This window comes from Bubalus bubalis, chromosome 15, assembly GCF_019923935.1.
Source record: "Bubalus bubalis isolate 160015118507 breed Murrah chromosome 15, NDDB_SH_1, whole genome shotgun sequence".
Classification (NCBI taxonomy): Eukaryota; Metazoa; Chordata; class Mammalia; order Artiodactyla; family Bovidae; genus Bubalus; species Bubalus bubalis.
The window spans coordinates 49965130-49988865 of record NC_059171.1 but is presented as its reverse complement, the minus strand read 5'-3'; the positions used below and the strand labels follow the sequence as shown (position 1 = coordinate 49988865).

The 23736-nt window shown below is 40.9% G+C and overlaps 1 protein-coding gene across 2 annotated transcripts in view; it reads left to right on the top strand.

Annotated features, from left to right (window-relative positions):
* PREX2 (phosphatidylinositol-3,4,5-trisphosphate dependent Rac exchange factor 2) overlaps positions 1-23736 on the top strand; it is a 298802-nt gene that overhangs the window by 179101 nt on the left and 95965 nt on the right. For both annotated transcript variants that reach the window (XM_006061194.4, XM_045162805.1), the window contains exons 26-31: positions 5101-5280; positions 9071-9165; positions 10023-10105; positions 11197-11287; positions 11929-12057; positions 19513-19554. In XM_006061194.4, coding sequence (XP_006061256.2) covers positions 5101-5280; positions 9071-9165; positions 10023-10105; positions 11197-11287; positions 11929-12057; positions 19513-19554 — 620 coding nt within the window. The remainder of the gene's footprint in view (positions 1-5100; positions 5281-9070; positions 9166-10022; positions 10106-11196; positions 11288-11928; positions 12058-19512; positions 19555-23736) is intronic.

The following is a 23736-nucleotide window of genomic DNA, read 5'->3' as shown; positions in this document are numbered from 1 at the left end:
CTTACTCCTTGGAAGAAAAGTTATGACCAACCTAGATAGCATATTCAAAAGCAGAGACATTACTTTGCCAAGAATGGTCCGTCTAGTCAAGGCTATGGTTTTTCCAGTGGTCATGTATGGATGTGAGTGTTGGACTGTGAAGAAAGCTGAGTGCCAAAGAATTGATGCTTTTGAACTGTGGTGTTGGAGAAGACTCTTGAGCATCCCTTGGACTGCAAGGAGATCCAACCAGTCCATTCTGAAGGAGATCAGCCCTGGCGTTATTTGGAAGGAATGATGCTAAAGCTGAAACTCCAGTACTTTGGCCACCCCATGCGAAGAGTTGACTCATTGGAAACGACTCTGATGCTGGGAGGGATTGGGAGCAGGAAGAGAAGGGGATGACAGAGTATGAGATGGCTAGATGGCATCACTGACTCGATGGACGTGAGTCTCAGTGAACTCCGGGAGTTGGTGATGGACAGGGAGGCCTGGTGTGCTGCGATTCATGGGGTTGCAAAGAGTCAGACACGACTGAGCGACTGAACTGAAAGGAATAGAGAGAAAAAAAAAAAAAAAAAGTTTGTCCTTTTCTCCTTCTTGAGAATTCCAGACCCCTATCTCCACTTCGAGAGCCTCAGACCCCTTTCTCCTTCTTGGGGATCCTGGACTTCTTAACATCTGCCTAGGAATTGACTTTCTCACTAAATACTTTTGCCCTTTAATGGGCTATTTTCCAGTTAATGACACTTAGGCACTAGACATAAGTAAAGGGAAAAATATTTCGTGGAGAGTACAGGGATTTGACGGGATTTTAAAATTCAGACTTGGTGTATTCTTACAGGAAGAAAATGCGTAAAGAGTATTGAGGGCTGATGAAGACACAAAGTTTGAGAACAGACTTCATTTTCCAAGTGTCTGGGGCCTCATAGTTGAGTGATGAACAAAACACATTATTGAGGACAGTTAGCGACCTGGAGATTACAGATAGGAACGTCAAGGCTAGTGATTGAATTATCTTTTAGGTTTTCACAAGCATTTTGCTAGTTAATGTAAAAAAGTAGGCACAGTTTCATAAAAGCTAATGTGTGTTAGCTCACTGGTCACAGTTATATGATTAAATGAAGTTAAAGTTGCTCTCAGTCGTGTCCGACTCTTTGCGATCCCATGTACAGTATAGTCCATGGAATTCTCCAGGCCAGAATACTGTTGTGGGTAACGTTTCCCTTCTTCAGGACATCTTCCCAACCCAGGGATTGAACCTAGATCTCCTGCATTGCAGGTGGATTCTTTACCAACTGAACTATCAGGGAAGCCTGATATAGGGAAGTTATATGATTATATGTAATGATTTCTTCTCACAGTCTGTCTGTGAGTTGGGTTATGAAACACTGGGCTGTATCACAGACTCCTCAAACTTAAATTTGTTTCTGAACCTCATATCTACTTTGACCTATTTAAATCTACTTTGACCCCTCCCTCATCAAGGTTGTCCCTCTTCTCAGGAAAGTATTCTCCATCCCTTCCATTTGTGAAGCCAGAGTCTAGGTATCTTCTGTGATTCCTTTCTTTCCTTTTGCTTCACCTCCAGCACCTTATCAGGTTCTGTCAGTTGTACCTGAGAACCTATCCACCCCATCACCTTGCACTGGGTAACCATCATCCCCTCCCTAGTACTCTGTATAGAACTTTCCAGCTGCGTCTCTCCATCTGGTACATTCTACATTAGGCAGATGCCAGAGGAATCTGTACAGGTAGATTTTGCTGTTTGCTTAAAACCACTTAATGACACTGAAGTGCAAGTAGAAGAATAGGAGATGTGTTACTGTGGCCTGCACATCCCAACATGATTTGTCCCTGCCCTCCCCCCCAACCAAAAAAAAAAAAAAAAACTTATTTCCCTGAGCTCCTGTTGCATTAGCCTCTTTCTGATCCCAGAACATGATGCACCTCTGCCTGGGCAGCCCTGCTTCTAAAGCCAGTGTGCCTGACCTTCTAGGCACTCAAGTGTTAGGCTGGTGGCTAATCTGTGGAGAGATGGTGCCTTCTTGCTTGTGTGTGTGTGTGTGTGTGTGTGTGTGTGTGCTAAATCATTTCAGTCATGTCTTTTTGCAACCCCATGAACTGTACCCTGCCATGTTCCTCTGTCTATGGAATTTTCCAGGCCAGAATACTGGAATGGGTTGCCATGCCCTCCTCCAGGGGAATCTTCCCAACCCAGAGATCAAACCTGTGTCTCTTACATCTGCTGCCTTGGTAGGATTTTTACCACTCACACTACCTGGGAAGCCCTAGGTGCAATCTACCACATACAAAAATCTTTATGCATCAGGAGTATTAGGTGCAGACTGACCAGAAATGATGCTCAGCTCAGGATGTTCATTCAGAGTCAATGGACCTATAAGCTGTCAGAGAGAGCTTAACACTGTATAGGAACACAAGTAAAGGAAAATATATCTGTGAGCATAAATATTGAGCTTTAGCCTCTATTTTTGCTTCTAAGAATCTAGGAATTTTGTAAAAAAAAAAAAAATACAAAACAAAACTCAGTGTCAAAAACACTGTTTTTCTATACTCTGTTTGTTAGCCTAACAAGTGTTCCCACAGGATCAGTACAATCAAGACTACAACTGTTTAAAATGGAAAGCAAATATGTGAACATAATTTGCAGAGCTTTGAAAAAAGTGTTTATACTGAGACCCATGATTTCTCATTTAAAAGATGTTTAAAGCACAGAGGACTCCTCGCAGAATGAGAACTCTGTCATCTCTTCCCTCTTTGGTATTCAGGGTTCATCTGTCTGCCAGTGTGCAGTTTGGGTAATTGGAGTTAATCTAATGCTTTAACCTTTGAGGTGGAGGGAGTGAAGAAGTGTACAATCTATCTTAGGAGACATGAAAGTGTCTTTCCAAATAGAAAAAGTGTCTTTAAAATAATTCATAGCTTCACAGAGCCCTGAGCAATCTAATACAACTTCCTCATTCTCCCAAGCTTCTAAAAACTATAAAATGCCAAAATATTATTTAGATACCACCTCATGGTGAGACTATTTGAAGTTGCAGCCCCAGCTTCCTTCTTTTTTTTTTTAAATTTTCCCCTTTCTCTTTGTAGCCGTGTAATATTCTATATGGGCTTTCCAGGTGGTACAGTGGTCAAGAATCTGCTTACCAATGCAGGAGACACGGGTTCAATCCCTGTGTCAGGAAGATCCCCTGGTGGAGGAAATGGCAACCCACTCCAGTATTCTTGTCTGGAAAATTCCATGGACAGAGGTGCCTGGTGGGCTATAGTCCATGGGGTCCCAAAGAGTCGGACACGACTGAGTGACTCAGCATCATTGTCCACACACTATATACTATACAGTTTATTTGCTTATTGTTTGTTTCTTCCCAGTATAATTTAAGCTTCAGGAAGGCAGGGAGTTTTGTTTGTTTTGTAAAATGCTGTATTCACAGCCCCAGGGACAGTGCATGGTACAATAAATGTAATTAATTCATTAGTGAAATCACTTAATAAATATTTGCTCAGTGCACAGCATTGGGCTTGACATTATGGGGTATAAATAAGAAGTGTAAGATCTTTTCATGATCTTGAACTAAAATAAATATGACATTGCTACAGAAAAATGGGTGTCAAGATAACGTGCAAATGTACTGTTGGTTAGAACAGCATGTCATTGGTATTTGGTAAAAGAAAAGATGATTGCTGGCTGCAGAAAGCATGTCTGAGTCCTTTGTTCAGTTATGGTTTAATTTGTTTTGCAATTTTACAGCACACCGTTTGATAGTAAGGACTAATTCCATTATTGTGTCGTTTTGAGTTAGTTTAGGAAGTGATTTACGGCTGAACTTTCGAGTTTAGCCTGGTGGAATCAGTTGTGTTGTTATTTCTTTGCTGAGTCATCTCCGACTCTTTGCAACCCCTTAGACTGTAGCCTGCCAGGCTCCTCTATCCATGGGATTCTCCAGGCAAGAATACATGAATGGGTTGCCATTTCCTTCTCTAGGTGATCTTCCCAACCCAGGGATCAAACCTGAATCTCCTTCATTGCCAGGCAGATTCTTTACTGCCGAGCCACAACTCAGAGTCCAAATCTAGTTTAATGCCAATTCAGAGTCTGACAGTGTGTTTTAGCTGTAAAATTCCAGTGGAAGAGCTTTTCCTTTGGGCAGATTCACGACTGTTTGATGATGTGTGGATTGTGGATGCCCTTGGGGTAGCAGCCCCTGCTGCCTCCTGTCCCCATCTTGTACGTGACTGTATTTAGCATCTTTGGGTCACAAAGGCAGGACTTCTGTTTACACGAGCATGAGAAGGGTTTGCCCTAAGACATTCTCTCTGACAAATAGAGAAAGCCTGGAGGAAACCCAAAGCAGAGGGAGAGTGGTAGAGGGGTTTTTATTGTCTGAAGGTAAGTCAGTGAGGAGATTTTGCCCGTATGGTGTTTGTTTTAATATTTGGCTAGCACTTTAAGGTTTCCCAGGTATCTTTACATGGTGGTGACAGTGGCTGGGGAGCGAGGTGTGCCCGTGGTGAACCGGCACTGCGCTGCATGCATTTCATTCTCACAGCAACCCTGTGGGACACTCTTCTTACTACCCATGTTTCATAGATGTCAAGGAGAACTATCCTGGTTTTGCTAGGATAGCACAGCTAATCCATGGCAGAACCTAGATTTGAATACAACTTTCTCGTCCAAGTAGTGTGCTGTTTCTCTTACTCTGAGAGGAACTTGGCATGACAGGCTTTATATGCAGTGGCGATTTAGCTGCTAAGTCATATCCGACTCTTGCATCCCCATGGACTGCAGCCCCGCCTGGGTCCTCTGTCCATGGGATTTCCCAGGCAAGAATACTGGAGTGGGTTGCCGTGCCCTCCTCCAGGGGATTTTCCCCACCTAGGGATTGAACTCAGGTCTCCTGCGTTGTGGGTGGATTGTTTACCAACTGAGCCACCAGGGAAGCCCTATTATATGCAATAGGATATTAATTTCAGGGGAAATCTAGAAGAAGCATTCTAGAAATATCTATAAGCCTATCGTATTTAATGAGCAAGGTAGTTACTTGTAGCCCCCTGTGTGAAAATGTACACTTACCCTTTCTTTTTTAAATCCCATTGCAGCCTTCTGTCTTCGATAACATATTCTCCTAAATTAGAACGTAAGGCATCTGAGTCCATAGTCCCAACAGACAGTGACAACGAGAAGGGAGAGAGAAACAGCAAACGCGTCTGTTTTAACATGGCCGGAGATGAGCAGGAAGACTCGGGTCATGACACCATCAGCAACAGAGACTCCTACAGGTAAATGCATTCATTCCTGAAACTCTTCTCATCGACCAAGTTGAAGGTGATTCTGTGTTTTCCACAAAGGTCTTGAAAAAAATTTTTGACTGTTGCTTTTATTTATTGTGGTTCAGTTGCCAAGTCATGTCTGACTCTTCACAACCTCAGGGACTGAAGCGTGCCAGGCTTCCCTGTCCCTCATCATCTCCATTTGCCCAACTTCATACGAGATCAGGTGTGTTCAGGGTGGTATGCCCGTACACTGGAGTTTGCCCAACTCATGTCCATTGAATCAGTGATACCATTCAACCATCTTATTCTCTGTCACCCCCTTCTCTTCCTGCCCTCAGTCGTTCCCAGCATCAGGATCTTAACCAATGAGTCAGTTCTTTGCAGGTGGCCAAAGTACTGGAGCTTCCAGCTTCAGCATCAGTCCTTCCAGTGAACATTCAGGGTTGATTTCCTTTAAGAATGACTGGTTTCATCTCCTTGCCTTCCAGGGGACTTCCCATAAAATAACTGCAGCTCTTAAACAACCTCAGACAGCACAGTGAGACATCATAGTCTTTCAAATTCTTCCCTTTTATAATCTGTGTAAATTTTGAAAAACCATTTTTTCCTCCAGCTGAGTGGGCCTAATTTGGGAGATTTTTTATTCTCTTATGGATTGTGTAACATGTATGGAAAATAAGCAAATCATGCATGTGTTAACAGTTTGGGGGGAATATCTGTTTCTGGTGGCTCAGTGGTAAAGAATCTGCCTGCCAGTCAGGAGGCACTGGTTCAATACCCAGGTTGGCAAGATCCCCTGGAGGAGGAAATGGCAACTCATTCCAATATTCTTGCCTGGAGAACCCTGTGGACAAAGGAGCCTGGCGGACTATAATCCATGGGGTCACACAGAGTCAGACACCACTTAGTGACTGAGCAGCAGCAGCTGTTTCTGATTATTGGACTGTTGAGTGAATAGGGGCTCTTTTTGTCTTGTTTCTCCTCTTCCGTTGTGTTTCAAGCTAATTGGACAAATTTCACTCCCTCACCTCTGTGACCAGCTTTGTGCATTTTTTCTTCCCTGCCATGCATTCTGTACAATTTTGGTAGGACTGTGGGAACAAAGTACCAAGAAACAGGTGGTTTGAACGACAGAACTTTATATTTATTACCCTAGAGCTCTAGCGCTGGAAGTCTAAATGCAGGTGTCAGCAATGTTGTTGCTTTCTGAGGGCTGTGAAGGAAGGCTCTGTACCAGGTCTCTCTTCTTGGCTTGCAGTTGGCTGTCTTCTCCTTCTGTCTCTTCACATTCTTTTCCTTCCAAGTGTGTCTCTGTGTCCACATTTCCTCTTCTTACAAGGACACTGGTCATATTGGACTAGTATTCATGCATGCCTGCTAAGTTGCTTCAGTCGTGTCCGACTCTTTGTGACCCTCTGGAGTGTAGCCTGCCAGCCTCCTCTGTCCGTGGGATTCTCCAGGCAAGAATACTGGAGTGGGTTGTCATGCCCTCCTCCAGGGAATTGCCAACCCAGGGATCAAGCCTATGTCTCTTATGTGTCCTGCATTTGCAGGCAGGTTCTTTATGACTAGCGCCACTGAGAAGCCCATATTGGACTAGGGTCCCCACTGATGACCTCATTTTAACTTGATTACCTCTGTAACGACCCTCCCTCCAAATAAGGTCATAGTCTGGTACACTGAGTGTTGGACTTCAACATATGAATCTGAGGAGGGGGATACAATTCATCCATAACACCTTCCCTCCAGACTCTGTTGCCATCTTCTTACCCGACGTTCACATGATGGCTCCTGCAGTGAACTTCATTAATTGAAAGTGCTTTCTCTCCTTTGACCCCTTGTGTCTTCTGGAACCCCAGGGAGGCCCTGGTAACCTGTCATGTGTGCTGGGTGTGCAGCTTCCGAACCTTCCATTTTATTCACATCAACTGCAGATGATTGCTCTCTCACTTACTCATTTATTATGTAGTGTTTTACAATTAAAAGTTATTTAGTAATTATTATTAAATCAAAGTTGTTTCATCAGAGATATTTAGCACAAACTCATAGGTTCCATTAAGACATATTTATGTATGGTTGTGTCCCTTTGCTGTCCACCTGAAACCATAACCATAAAGAAGGGTGAGCACTGCAGAATTGACGCTTTTGAAATTCGGGTGCTCTTGAGAGTCCTTTGGACTGCAGGAAGATCAAACCAGTAAATCCTAAAGGAAATCAAGCCTGACTATTGCATGGAAGGACTGATGCCGAAGCTGAAGCTCCAATACTTTGGCCACCTGAATCGAAGAGCCAACTCATTGGAAAAGAACCTGATGCTAGGAAAGATTGAAGGCAGGAGGAGAAGAGGGCAACAGGGGGTGAGATGGTTGGATGGCATCACTGACTCAATGGGCATGAGTTTGAGCAAGCTCTGGGAGATAGTGAAGGACAGAGAAGTGTGGTGTGCTGCAGTCCATGGGTTTGCAGAGTCAGACACGACTTAGCGAGTGAACAACAATACCCCAATACAAAATAAAAAGTTGAAAAAAAAAAAGCTTATTTTTACCAGACACATGGGAAAAACAGGATGATTTCAGGTAATTCCTACCACAGTCCTCTGTAGCAAGTTCTGGTATTAACTGCTTTTTACATCTAAGAAAGCTGAGACTCACAGGAGTTACATAATTTACCCAGGAAATCAGGTGGCCTGGCTCACAATTTATTAACCACTCTACAGTTCCAGTTTCTATATGAAAAGGATTTTAATGAGTATGTGAGTTAATTATTTCTAGAAATTTAATAATATAAAAAACAGATTAACCACTTTTACTGTTTCATTTACTTTTTAGCTTCTAAGGAGACCTTTAATAAGAACCCTTTATGGGGTTCTTTAATAAGAACCTGTGGTTTCTCTCCAGTGGGAAATTACAGATCTAAAAATACTTTCTTACCTCAACTTCTAGTTATCAGATAATTAAAGTTACTCTCAAGTTCTCGCTAGAGTAAAAGAGAAATTATAAATGTATATTTAAAGTTAAATAAGTCTTTTTTACCTATTCTGAAAGGCAAAAAGAATTTCGTCTGCTGCACAATTTCTGAAACCTGAAATCTGTCTTGTGTCCATATTCACACCTCCAGCTTTCTTTCCCTTGGCATTCATCGTTATCCAGTACTTACTTGGTGAGACATCCTTGCTGGGCTCTGGAGTGGAGGCAAGGCATCATCTTCCTTGAGGGGATGGGAAAGGGCTCAGAATGCAATGAATGAGTTATAATCGAAGTTTGTAGTAAGGATTCATAGGCAGAGATCATGAAACAGGATTTGTCTCTCTTAATAAATCAACTACAGGTGTATACTATCAAATGGATCATACATTTTAAGTTTGGTTTGGCTCCTGTAAATTAACTATGCATTTTACTTTTTTATTTTTTTACAAAAGTATTTATTTATTTGGCTGCATTGGCTCTTACTTCCAGCATGCAGAATCTAATTCCCTGACCAGGGATCAAACCCAGGCCCCCCCATATTATGAGTGCAGAGTCTTAGCCACTGGACCACACCAATAACTGTGCATTCTAAAATTAATTCATGATTAGGTTATATAAGAAGAAAATTTGAAATATGATTGAATTTGAATTTTTTTCTTTTAAACTAAGCTAAAATGTGATTTGAGCAAACTTGCCTTCTTCATCAATTTCTAGAAAGCATATTAACAAATGTCACAGTGGCATACTATGTTTATCCAATAAGAAGTGACAGGGAGACTTTGCCAAACTTTGTCCTTTTGTGAAAATGACATGTGCCTCATCACTTTCAGTGACTGCAACAGCAACAGGAATTCCGTAGCCTCCTTCACCAGCATCTGCAGCAGCCAGTGCAGCTCATATTTTCACAGCGATGAGATGGACTCAGGTGCGTTTGGGGAAGCCACGTGAACTCTGATGCCAGCCCTCTGGGATTCATTTGTTTACTCCATACACATTTTTTATCTTTGAACAGCCATTCTTGGTGGCCACACAATGGCCTTTGTTTTACATGCCTGAGAAAGTCAGTTTCCCAATCTCTTTATAAACAGTGAATTTTTTGAAAGATGGAAAGAATAAACTGATTTTTATGTTAATAAATGCTGTCTTATGATGTTTCTGTGGTACTATGAAGGGTTTAAACAAATGAATTTAAAAAATAATTGAATACCATAGTGCCTCAGACAGTACTTAGAATATAGGAAGAAGGTTATAAAGGGTAGATAGCATTACTATACAGGAAACAAATTTTACCAGGACATTAGACATTGTTGATTGTGTGCAGAGGAGGGACGGGCTTTGAAGACAGCAGGTGCACCTGAGCTCAGGTGGGCAATAGGGAAGGGGGCAATGAGAAAAATACTGCTTGATATAAATGTCTTATACAGTTTTTATTTTGTGTGTATGAAGAACAAAAGACTTTTCATCCAGTTGGGAAATGTCTTAAATTTGAAATATGCTGCTTATCCCAGCTATTCAACCATTAGATAAATGCACCATTTGGAAGAATCATTGACACGGGTACCACAGGGCTCTTTCTGTGAGTCCCTCTGCTTTTACTGCAGCTTCAGAGGAGCGATAATCTAACATCCTAATGTCTGTCGAAAAGCTTTGAAATTCTTTTTCTGAACATGAGAACTAACATATGGAATAAGAGCTAGTGTTTAATTATTTTTTCCTTTATTTACTCGAAAATGGTTTGGAATGTTAAACATAAGAGGAATGATTTTTTTTTTTAATATCTAGGTGATGAACTTCCCCTAAATGTTCGCATCTCTCGTGATAAACAGGACAAGATACACAGCTGCCTTGAGCATCTTTTCAGCCAGGTACTATTGGGACAATTGTAGGAATTTTTTCCACAGACTGAACTGTTAAAAATCCATTTTCCAGACGTAAAGGAGTTTCAAATTGGAATGGAAATAACTCATCTGTTTTTCTACCTTGTGTACTTCAGTTTCCAGAGCTTGACATGGGATTCCTTCAGCCATCTGACCCAAAAGATCGTTATGAATGTCAAGTATTTCACAGTCCTTAAAAATTATAAGGGCTTCTCAGGTGGCGCTAGTGGTAAAGAACCCACTTGCCACTGTAGGAGATGTAAGACCGGTTCGATCCCTGGGTCAGGAAGACCCCCTGGAGGAGGAAATGACAACCCACTCCAGTATTCTTGCCTGGAGAATCCCATGGACAGAGGAGCTAAAGCATTTTACAAACAGGAGTTGTTCTATTTGTTATTTGTTTCTTTGTGGATATTCAGATATTCCCTCATGATTTCTTGTTCAATTTCATTTCTAATCTCAAGAAGCACAAGATTGTCTTGGTGCTCATGTTGGTGTTTTGCATTTTTTTTAAAATGTATAACCACAATGAAAATCCATAATGTAGAAACTTTGACCACTTTGTAAAGGATTATGAAAACTTTTAGGTGTTTTTTTTTTAATCATTCTGGACCTCTTACTTCTTTTATAAAGTAAATTTATATTTTGTGTGAATATGTGGTGGGTGTCCCAGGTGGCACAGTGGTAAAGTATCTGCCTGCCAATAAAGGAGAGGCAATCCCTGGGTCGGGAAGATCCCCTGGAGTAGGGCACAGCAACCCACTCCAGTATTCTTGCCTGGAGAATCCCACGGACAGAGGAGCCTGGCAGCTGCAGTCCATGGTGTGGCAGAGTTGGATGCAGCTGAGCACATGTATATTGCACATGGATATATGGTAGGATAGTAAGAGATGCCATTTAAAATGTTATCAGGTGAGTTTATCCCAATATTTTATTCAAAGATAGATTTTGCTGGCAGCATAGGAGCCCCAAAATAATCATTGGTTTCAGAAAAAATGCTAGGAGATTTACTGTTGGAAATGTCTGTTATGTGTTATGAGAAGTTCTGTAACTCCCCCAAATCTCTGCTGTTGTGATAGGTGGATTCCATAACCAATCTCCTGAGAGGCCAAGCAGTCGTGAGGGCCTTTGAGCAAACTAAGTACCTGACACCAGGTCGAGGATTACAAGGTGAGGTTTACAATGTACCTGTTCGAGGCAGTTAGGAAACAAAAGTGGGGGACAATACAGTCATGAGGCAAAAGCTTAGCATGAGAAAAAAAGGGTTCGAGGTGCTAGTTCTGTCGTTCATTTAATACTACTTCTATCTGATAGTCATTGAATATATATAATAAACCAATGTAGGACCTTTTTTAGAGTTCTTTGAAAATTTAAAATGTTTAAAGCCTATAGAGGGCAGACTGGATGTATTAATTCAAGAAATGTAAGTGTTGAGTTGCTTCTGCTGAAATCAGGCTCAATGCTTGGGTATAGCCCAGTGCTGATGGAAGGGGATTTGGGAATGGGTTGGGGTGCGGGAGTTGGCCAACAGAACAGGCTCTAGAGCTGCCACTTTCTGCCGTCCGGTTTAGGATGTTGAAATAGAGATTTTCATCTAGATTTCTTCCTTTGTTTAAACCTTTGTGAGAAGATAATAAGGATCTGACTTTGTTTTAGATTTAACAGATTTTCTCCTGTAATAAAGCTACATAAATTGCTACCATGATACTAGACTAAGACCACAGGAATGAAAGGAAGAGGCTTCTGTTGTTTATGGGCTTGTGAACCGGTAAATGGTTGAGACTTAAGAGAGCTTTTCTGTGTTTATTTAGAGTTTCAGCAGGAAATGGAACCAAAGCTGAGTTGTCCGAAAAGGTTAAGACTTCACATCAAGCAAGATCCTTGGAATCTTCCCAGCAGCGTCCGGAATCTTGCTCAGAACATCAGAAGATTTGTTGAAGGTCAGGATAAAAAGCAAAAAAAATCCCATGACATGAGCAACACTCATTTAAAAATCCATTAAACCCTCAAATTCAGACATGCCCTGATTACTCTTTGGAGTGTTTCATATTATGAGGAAAATAAAAGGACTGAAAAGGGTGAGAGAAAGCAGAGGGTGAGAAGGAATAAGATGACAAAACCTGTGTTCCAAGGGTCTAAACAACGTGGACTGTATCTCAAAGAATAGTCGTAGGAAATAAAGCAAAGGCTCAGTCTTAGGAAGATGAGTATAAAATGAGGGAGTTTCATATATTTTATAATATGAAACTATATCAGAAAAATTTCTAAAGGATTCACAAAATGCTTGAAACTACATTTCATGGACAGTCTAAAAAATCAATTGTGAGTCTGTGAGAATCAAAATAAGGTTGAATCATTAGTTTTTCAGTTTGTCTTTCAGAGGTGTTTGTCTAAGTTGCTTGTTATTTTTAATACTAGCATGAGATGGTCTACTCAGCATCCCATAACTGGTACCACCTCTAATTAGAGATATAAAAAATTTCCAGACAATGCCAGTGAGTTTGGTTGCATATTATAGGGTCAGAGTTGTTAAGGAAAATATTCTGAGAGTTTCCAAAGTGATGATGGTGAAAAAGATGAAATGAGGAATTTGTCTAATTTTTGGAATCTCCAATTAGTGATTTTCTGCCCAGTATTAGACCAGTGCTTGGCAATGTCTGGAGACATCTTCTCGTTGTCACAATCATGGGGCATCTGGTAGGTAGAGGCTAGGGATGCTGCTAAACATCTTACAAGGCACCAGATAGTCTGTCTCATCAAAGAATTATTTGGTCTAAAATATCCTTAGGACTAAGGTGGAGAAACCTGCATAATACATATTATGCTTGTATGTAAATTTATATTCCTCAGTCATCCATATGTCATTTGAATGTGGTAAATAGTAATCAGCTGAAGTAACAGTACATCGTAACCCACTTTTTAACCCACCATTGCCATTTTAAATATTTTTTACTCTTTTGGCCACTTTGCACAGCATGTGGGATCTTATTTCCCTGAACAGGGATTGAACTCAGGCCCCTGTATTGGAAGCATGAAGTCCTAACCACTGGACCACCAGGGAAGTCCCTCACTAGTATTTTTTTTAGGATAAATTATTCTAAATTTATCCTAAAATTAAGGGAGCTTCCCTAGTGGTAAAGAATCCACCTGTAATGCAGGAGATGTGGGTTCAATCCCTGGGTCGGGAACATCCCTGGAGAAGGACCTGGCAACCCACTCCAGTATTCTTGCCTGGAGAATCCTGTGGACAGAGGAGCCTGGCAGGTTATAGTCTATAGCGTCATAGAGAGTCGGACACGACTGAAGTGACTCAGCTTGCAGGCACACAGAGAGAGTTACACACTTTGTTGACACAAGAAAGTTCTTAAACCCTATAGGGTCTAAGCCTGTGATATCATTCATTCGTGCCTCAGTTTCTTCATTTACTAAATGATATGAATGGTGTAAATGTTCTGTGATTACCAAGTTTTCTGCCTAGAAATACAGTCAAGTATAACATCTTAGATATTCTTTAGAGATCAATAGATAAGAAATTTTTACACATATGGAAAACTCCAAATAAATCACAGCTATTCCATCATATGATGAAATCTTTTATCCTTCACAGCTGGATTTCTTGGCTATAGTTTTATTTTATAGTTACATACACATTATAACATCACATTCAATCAGAAGTCTGAATTTAAACCCTCCCCCAAATAATGAATAGCCAAAATGACAAATATATTTTTAAAAGCTTCAAGGAATTTAAGCATATATATTACTGTTGTGTACTCAGTCATTCCGTTGTGTTCAGCTCTTTGTGACCCCTTGGACTGTAGCCCACCAGGCTCCTCTGTCTATGGGATTCTCTGGGCAAGAATACTGGAGTGGGTTGCCATTTTCCTCCTCCAGGGAATCTTTGCAACCCAGGGATCGAACTGGGTTCGATCACCTGCATTGGCAGGCAGATTCTTTACCACTGAGCCACCTGGAAAGTCCATACTTTGCTGAGTAAAAAGTAGATTTCCACTGACTAGATACCAGTATCACAACACTCCTAAAAGCTGTCATTTGTGAATCTAAATGCAGTTGTTCTCATCAGTTTTGGGTTTTCCTGTATACATTATATTTGCTTTTAGAGTAAATGCAGTATCAATTACTTTTGCGGGGGTAAGAGCTGTGATTGTCACCACGTTAAGGAGTCTTTAAAAACAGTTAATCAGTAGTTCAGCTCAGTGGACCATCAAGGGAGAGGGCAAGCTGCCATTTCCTGGTGGTCTGTGTAGTGTCCAGTGCTGTTCTATGGGGCGGAAGCAGCTGCACTGGGATCCTTGTAATCAGCTGCTTGTTCTGTGGATGGACTCAGAACTAACCTCACCGGTTCACCATGGATTCATCCTGTTCAATTAAAGACATTTTCATTCTATTTCCCAAACTGTCCTTCTGTAAAGAATGATTTAATGGAAGGTCAGGTCTGGGCTGGAAATTAACTTAGTGCTACCTTGCCAGAATGTTCTGGTGTGTATGTGTAGCTGATGTTCCTGTAGAGGAGGAAAAAACATCTTTTTCCATTTACCCTCCTAGCTTCTCTGCCTGGAGCCTTGTAAATTAGACTGACAAAAACCAAATGAACAGGAGAAAAGCATATAACTTCATTTAATATAAGTTTCACATGGACACGAGAGCCTTTATAAGGAAATGAAGACCAGAAGAAAAGATTAAATCTGCATCTTTTCATACTAGGTTTGAAGGCTTCCCTGGTGGCTCAGCTGGTACAGAATCTGCCCGCAATATGGGAGACCTGGGTTCGATCCCTGGGTTGGGAAGATCCCCTGGAGAAGGGAAAGGCTACCCACTCCAGTATTCTGGCCTGGAGAATTCCATGGACTGTATAGTCCATGGAGTTGCAAAGAGTCGGACACAACTGAGTGACTTTCACTTTCAGAAAGTCCTAGAAAATTGTTACAGGACCACAGGGTATGTGCTAAGCGTAGTAAAACTGGTGGCAAGGCCTGCTCTTTTGGCATCCCTCGCTCTTTGGAGATATAGACATCTCTTTCCTCTGGGTATAGCCCTCCTGAGCGTCTTATGATCTGCTTCAGGGGGAAAAGTGGGGGTCAGGGAGTCCTTCCTGTCCCCACTGTTTCTCAGAGTCCTTCAACTTAAAATATGAATAACTCAGCATTCCAAAGTGCCATATTTGAGGGTAGCATGTTCTGAACACCATCATGCCTTCATCTCTGATTTAGAAATATCCTAGCAAATATATACCAAATATGATACCAGAATGTAAGTCTATGGTCTTTATGTAGGAAGGACTGTTCCAGTGCCATTAATATGCATACCATTCACTCATAGCCTGTAAGCTGAGGGCAGAGGAGAGCAGAGGAAATAGCGGACTAGATGGGGACAGAGTCATAGGGTGATGTCACTAAGATTATGTCTGTCTCCTATCCCTCAGCTAAGTTATGGAATCATAGTATCAGCTAACTGAAGGTAATTTGTGTGGTTAGCCTACTGTGGTATTGTTTTAGAATAAATATATATATATATATATATCTTTGGTGTTCATCCTCTTCCCTGGCACAGAGAGATATAAAAGCTTCCGAATTCCCCGTGCTGAGAAGGCAAAGCTGTCTTTTGTTCTGTTAATGAGGTGACTTTGGGAAGTCACCTAAAGATGGTGGCTGGTTGCCAGGGGAGCCAGCCTTGTGAATAGAAGGTTGAAATTTTCAGCCCCATCTATCCCTGAATTCCAGGCAGGGAGAGGGGTTGGAGATTGAGTTCAGTGGCCAATGGCCAATTATTTCATTGACCGTGCTTCTGTTATAAAGCTGCCAGAAAAACCCAGAAGGAGAGGGTTGGAGAGTTTCTGGGTTGGTGAACTTCAGCTTTTCAGGTGGCTCAGTGGTAAAGAATCCTCCTGCCACTGCAAGAGACGAGACGTAGGAGACTTGGGTTTGATTCCTGGATCCGAAATAGCCCCTGGAGAAGGAAATGGCAACCCAGTCCAGGTTTCTTGCCTGGGAAGTTCCATGAACAGAGTTGCCTGGCGGACTACAGTTCATGGGGTTGCAAAGAGTCAGTCATGACCGAGAGACTGTTGTGTGAACTTGTGTTGGTGTCTGGAACTCTGTGCTCTTACTCATCCATGCCTTGCCTGTGCATCTCTTAAGTCTGGCTGTTCCTGAATTATGTCCTTTTATAATAGACTGCTAATCTAGTCAGAAAGTGTTTCTCTGGCTTCTGTGAGGTGTTTTAGCTAATTAATTGAACCCAAGGAGGGGATCACTGGAACCTCTAGTGTGTATCCAGTTGATCAGAAGAAGCACAGACGACAGCCTGGACTTGTGAATGGTGTCTGAAGTGGGGGTGGGGTGCCGTCCCCTGGGGGGTGAGACCTTATCCCGTGATATCTGGCACTGTATCCCGGTAGATGCTGTCAGAATTAAATTGAATTGTAGGGTACCCAGCTGGCGTTGGAGAATTGCTTGGTGGTGTGGGGAAGAATACCCGTCCAAATTGCATCCACTGTCACCTTAAATTCATACGTCTGTTCGTGACATATCATACCTTTGCTGCCTACCTACCAAAAGTATACTCTTTGAAAGCTCTCATTTTTCCAGCAGTACTTTTTTCATTTTTTTCTCTGCCTTTGTCCTAATATCCTAAAGAGCTGCTTCTTTTTTTTTAAACTCAAAATTCTCTTCAGTTTTTCCATTTTTCTTAATATTTCAGTTAATGAGACATTTTCTGGCTAATTCCCCTTTTAATTCATCTGATTTAATTCATCTTTTCTGGTCCATGTAAGTCCTTACCAGATTCATTCTCCTAAAATATCATGTTCAGTCCCCTGCCTCAGAGCCTTAGAGTGATTTTCTCTTAGATCAATCTAAACTCATCAATCTAATTTGGAAGCCATTTTCACTGGGATTTTCCAATTGGATCCCAATTGCAATCTCTTAATGATGTTCTTGCCTGGAGAATCCCAGGGATGGGGGAGCCTGGTGGGCTGCCGTCTATGGGGTCGCACAGAGTCGGACACGACTGAAGCGACTTAGCAGCAGCAGCAGCAGCAATGATATAATAAAATCTTTTCTTTGCTAGATTGTTGAATTTTTGGCTTTTTTTTTTTCCCTACTCTATTGCCTTGCTAGCACTTTTCCCACTCTTAAGATATGTACTTCTCCCCTGACAGTTAACTTTGAACATTTAAAATTTTGAGACTCAAAAAAATTCTATACCAACTTTAGCTAGATTCAAGTCACAATAATAAAAGTGCTTCATCAGTACAGAGCACTTTAAATAATTTTCCAAGCCTTTTGATATATATTCCCATGTGTTTCACTTCCCTTGTGGCTCAGATGGTAAAGAATCCGCCTGCAGTGCGGGAGACCTGGGTCCCATCGCATCCCTGGGTTGGAAGGATCCCCTGGAGGAAGGCATGGAAACCCATTCCAGTATTCTTGCCTGGAGAATCCCCATGGATAGAGGAGCCTGGTGGGCTACAGTCCCTGGGGTCTCAAAGAGTTGGACACGACTGAGCGACTAAGCACAGCACCACGTGTTTTTTATGCACAGTACTATAAACTAGGTAACATAGATGTTATCTTATGAATGAGCAAGATGAGACCCAAAGTCGATTAACACTTTACTAAAAATGGTACAGTTAGTGTATAATAGATGGGTCTCCTGACTCAGTCCAGTGTACTTTTCTGCCTCTGAAATCCATTTGTCCTTGTGTCTCACTTGTAAAACTTAATGTCCTCTCTGGTATTTCCTGCATATCTTATCTGTTAATTTTATTGCTCTGATTATTCTGTGAATTTATTTAGAATAGGATGCCACCTAACCTTTTCTATTTTCCATAATCTTGGGCACATAAAGGAACTCCTTATGTTTAATATTTTCCCACTGCAAGCAAACTATCTACCAATTGGAAGCAAATGAGTGCATAGCTGATTGGGTACACAGCAATGAGTGTGACATTAACACACATCATTTATCGGACATCTGTGGTTGGTCCTGTGTGGGGATGGGGTGAGAAGAAGACTACTTGGAAATATTTAGTATTTTTCAGCCCTTTAGGGCAATATTTTGACCTAAAGATAGGAGAGGAACAGTATATACATGTGTTTCTAATATGTGATACACAGTATGTAATGTGCTTAGTTGTTCAGTCAGTTGTTGTCCGACTTTTTGCAACCCTGTGGACTGTAGCCCACCAGGCTCCTCTGTCCATGGAATTTTTCAGAATACTGGAGTGGGTTGCCATTTCCTCCTGCAGGGGATCTTCCCAACCCAAGGACTGAACCCATGTCTCCTGTGTCTCCTGCATTAGCAGGCAGATTCTTTACTGCTGAGCCATAATTTATAATATAATATTTATTAATGCATATTTATATCAGTGATCAGTCGCTCAGTTGTGTCCAACTCTTTACAAGCCCATGGACTGCAGCATACCAGGCTTCCCTGTCCATCACCAACTCCCAGAGCTTGCCCAAACTCATGTCCATCAAGTCGATGATGCCATCCAACCATCTCATCCTCTGTTGTCCCCTCCTCCTGCTGCCTTCAATTTTTCCCAGCATCAGGGTCTTTTCCAATAAGTCAGTTCTTCACATCAGGTGGCCAAAGTATTGGAGCTTCAGCTTCAGCGACAGTCCTTCCAATGAGTATTCAGGACTGATTTCCTTTAGTATTAACAGGTTGGATCTCCTTGCAGGCCAAGGGACTCTCAAGAGTCTTCTCCAATACCTCTCAGTTCAAAAGCATCAATTCTTCAGCGCTCAGCTGTACTATATAATATATATTCTTTATATACTGTATGGAATGTGGAAGTGTTGGTCACTCAGTCATGTCCGACTCTTTGTGACCCCATGGACTGTAGCATTCTAGGCTCTTCTGTCCATGGAATTCTCCATACAAGAATATTAGAGTGGATTGTCATTCCCTTCTCCAGAGGATCTTCCCAACCCAGGGATTGAACCTGGGGCCTCCGGCATTGCAGGCAGATTCTTTACCATTGAGTCACCAGAGAAGCTCGAAATATTGTATATATAATCTTTAAAAGTTTAAAAATTTAAAAAAATGCTATTTGACATTTACTGGTCAAGACCATAATCGCTGTAGGCATTTACAGAACATCATGCAAGCTAATGATGACCTACAGAGATAGCAAGATTTGAATGATGTTTCAAGGCTCATATAATTCAGATATGGAATGATTTTAGGGTCTTGAGCAATAGGTAGAATATATGTAGGTAGATAGGAAAAAATGGCTTGTCAAATGAATGGGATTTTATTATATTTATATAATGAGTTTGTGCTTATTTTTTACTATACAACTAAAATATGATGTTAGTTGCAGAAAAAGACTGAACAACTGACTGGTATATTTTCTTTCTCTGCAGAGGTAAAGTGTAGGATACTCCTGGCTCTTCTTGAATATTCAGGTAAGAGTTTGCATTACTTTTACTGTTTGAAATTATTACAGTCCACTACCTTAGGTGTCTTATGATATGAAGGGAGTGGCTTCACCTGTTTACACAATAGATGGAAATATGATCCCTACCTTCTCTAAAGCCTTGCAGAGATTAAAAAATACTTCTATAATATTTTATGATAAAGACATAAAACATGCTCATTTTCAATTACAAGTAAAAAGCATGAAAGCGTATATAAACGTATATTTATACAAAATATGATTTAAAAGGAGAAGGGAACCAGGTTTTGGTAAAGTTCCTTGTACAAATAAGTTTTATTGTGATCCTGTGTCTAATTTTTGTTTATAGCAAGGATGTAGATGGTTCTGATTCAAGGAGAAACAGATTGTACTTTTGATGGGAGGAATCACAATCAGAAATTGGTTTGGAAGGGCATGGACACAGAGAGGGGAAGACTTTGTGACTACTTTACAATCTACCACACTTGGAAAATTTAAATTATAATGAATGGATGAGCCAACTTAAACAAGAAAGCCTTTTTTTTTTCCTTCTGATGATTGGTTTTTGCCTTGCTTTTTGACTGAGTAATAATAATGATAAAAGTATGTCATATTTTTTGAACTTTAATAATAACAGCAGAGTTGATGTACCTCATTTTTATGGATTTCACTGTGTTCTCACAACTACTCTGTGAGAACATTATTATTGTTTCCACAGTTTTAAAGGTGAAGAAATCTGCATTCAAGCAGATGAATCATAACTAGTACATGTAGTCAGTCACCACATATTTTGGGGCATCCAGAAGATTAGGCATAAAGATGCCTTATTGGGTGAATTAATAAATAGTAGGTGGCAGTTTTGAAATTGAGACTTAGATCTGCCAGTTCCAGAAGTGGTTCTGTAATGTGTTGCTTTATTTAATAATATTCAGATGGGTGTTCTTATTTTGATTTAAATTGTCTTTTCCTATCATAATTCTCTTTTTTTGTTTACTTAATTTCCTGACTCTTTTTTTCCCTATTACATTTGAATGGTACCAAACAGACATATTACTCCATGTTGTTGGCCACAAAATTATGCTTTTCACTTTAAAAGGGCAGACTGTATCTGCTAAACATTATTCTTAATTGCCTTTTATTTCTGTCTTTTTCTTTTCTCTTCTTTTTGTTTATTTTGCTTTCTTTTCCCTACAACTTCAGATGGATTACTTGTGTGCCTAGAAACCTTCTCATTCTTTTTAGATCAGCAAGCTTAAGATGAAACTTGAGCTTTTTAAATAGCCTAGACTAAATGAAGTGTTAATGTTTTTAAACATGTTTGTAGAAGATGAATTTAAGTAGGTTCTCAAATACTGAAATGAAACAAATGGATAGGTAATAATCCATTTGTTTTGAGTGTGTTCTCACTATATGGGAATTCTTAGTTGGCAAAAAATAATAAACAAGCTGTCCCACACACGCGTGAACAAGACAGAACGCTTTGCTTTTCTTCTTTTACTAGAAGCTGGGAGCAGCTCTTGCGATTCCTGCTGTAGTTCTTACTGATGAAAATGATGAATGAGAATACCTTTGGTAAAGGATGGACACTTGAATTTTGAACAGCTGCATAATTAAAAGGAAAAGACCTATATGCTTTTCAGTTCTCTTATTGGGTTTCTTTCTTTATCATGGCATTCCTTCTCTGAGCACCCATGTGCCGGGTACCACATTAGATGCTAGGAGAGAAAAAGAATCTTGATAATATCACGTCCGATTTCACCTTGCTACGTGCTTTAAATGTTTTTATTGCATTTATCTTTTTTTTTAAATCTATTACTTTAAGAACATAGAGCCTCCACTCAGCTCTATTTTCTTTTTTAATTTATTTTAATTTCTATTGGAGTATGGTTGCTTTCTCTGATGCTGGGAAAGATTGAGGGCAGAAGGAAAAGAGGGCGTCAGAGGATGAGATGGCTGGAGGGCATCACCGATGCAATGGACATGAACTTGGGCAAACTCCAGGAGATGGTGAGGGACAGGGAGGACTGGAGTGCTGCAGTCCATGGGGTCGCAGGGAGTCAGACACAACTGGGCAACTGAACAACAACAACATCGTTGCTTTACAGTGTTGTGTTAGTTTCTACTGTGCAGCAAAGTGACTCACGCATATATATATATATTCCTTCCTTTTTAGATTTCCTTCCTATTTAGGCCATCACAGAGCACTGAGTAGAGTTCCCTGTGCTCTACAGTAGGTTCTCATTAGTTATCTATTTTATGCATAATAGTGTATGTATGTCAAGCCCAATCTCCAGCTCCCTTTCCTGCCTTGGTGTTCATATGTTTTCTCTCTACACCTGAAAAATGGTAGAGATGAACCTATTTTCAAAGCAGAAATATGTAGAGAACAAACATATTCCATTTATCTTTATCACAGATCTAAGAAGTAGGAGTAGCTCCTATTTTAAAAATAGGAATCTAATACCTAGAATCATACACTTTAAAGATGGTGGAATGGGTAGTTAAAAGCAGATTATTTGCCTTTAAAGTCCCTGAGCATAAATCACACGATATGCCAACTCCCTCTGGCACTGATGCTGATTGTCCCCTGGGAAACAAGCATGTAAGCAAACTCTCACAGTGCTAGGTCATTAGCCCTCCAGCAGGGGGAGACACCCCCAGGCCTGAGGTGGGGCAGAGAAAAGTATACCAGCTTCCTGAAGGAGAGGGGACATTTCACAAGGGGAGGTAATATTTCAGTATTTCAGTAAGTTGACTCTTGAAGAATGATTTCACGTTTGCTGAGTGGAGAGGGAAGAAGGGTGTCCCACAGCCAGAGGGCCCATGAACCAAGAATCACCCTTTTAAGTCAGACTGCTGCTGCTGCTGCTAAGTTGCTTCAGTCATGTCCGACTCTGTGCGACCCCATAGATGGCAGCCCACCAGGCTCCCCAGTCCCTGAGATTCTCCAGGCAAGAACACTAGAGTGGGTTGCCATTTCCTTCTCCAATGCATGAAAGTGAAAAGTGAAAGTGAAGTCGCTCAGTCATGGCCGACTCTTAGCGACCCCATGGACTGCAGCCCACCAGGCTCCTCCATCCATGGGATTTTCCAGGCAAGAGTACTGGAGTGGGGTGCCATTGCCTTCTCCAGCCTTTTCCATTAAGTCAGACTAAATCGTCATTTCAAGAAGCCAGAGAATGAATGCATACACTTTCAATTCACTTAATTTAGTTGTTAGTCACTCTGCTGATTCATTATTTTCATTCAGTAAGTACTTGTTGAATATCTACACACTGTTAGAAATTATGTACAACAGAACAGGTGTTTTGCTTTTTTCTTAGTTGAAACTGGGCAAACTGTTTCCCAGTTTTCCCATTTTATAATGACATGTAAAAAACTCTTTCCCATCTATTAGAATGGGGCACATGATATTTAATACTTAAGGGAAATGTCTAACATATGTTGTTGTCAACAGATTGAACCATATGGAATTGCCATATTCAATTATGTTGAGCTACCAAAGCAGCAAGTTCATAGAGTTCAACCTAATCAATAAATATTTTTATTATATAATTAACTATTTTTCATATTTAATCTTGTTTCTAATAAAATTTTCAAGACTAGTTTTTACTAACAGTGAAACTGAGTAACAAGCAGCAATTATGTGCACCTGTGCTTTCAGTTCAGTTCAGATCAGTCGCTCAGTCGTGTCCGACTCTTTGCGACTCCATGAATCGCAACACCAGGCCTCCCTGTCTGTCACCAGCTCCCGGAGTTCACTCAAACTCATGTCCATCGAGTCGGTGATGCCATCCAGCCATCTCTTCCTCTGTCGTCCCCTTCTCCTCCTGCCCCCAACCCCTCCCCTATGCTTTGGTAGTTATTAAAAGCAGGTGTTTCATGTCCTTGGTTAAACAACTTAAAAAAATATGCCTTTTCATCAATAAAGCAAGAAGAACTCACTGCTGAATAAAAGCAGCATGTTTATGTTATACAGTAACTATTGACAGTGCTTCTTCATTTCAGAAGTTTGCAAGCCCTCAACATGTTCAGAATACATTTGGGGATATGTTGATTTTTCACCTGTGTTGTTTTTCTAGTACAAGTACTTTTTCAGTGTACAGAGGGTGTGGCTTGGTGTTTATGTTGCTATGTAGTTTGCATACACCCTGTGTCTCAGAGGAGTGAACCCTTTGGGATTGAGTTCTCA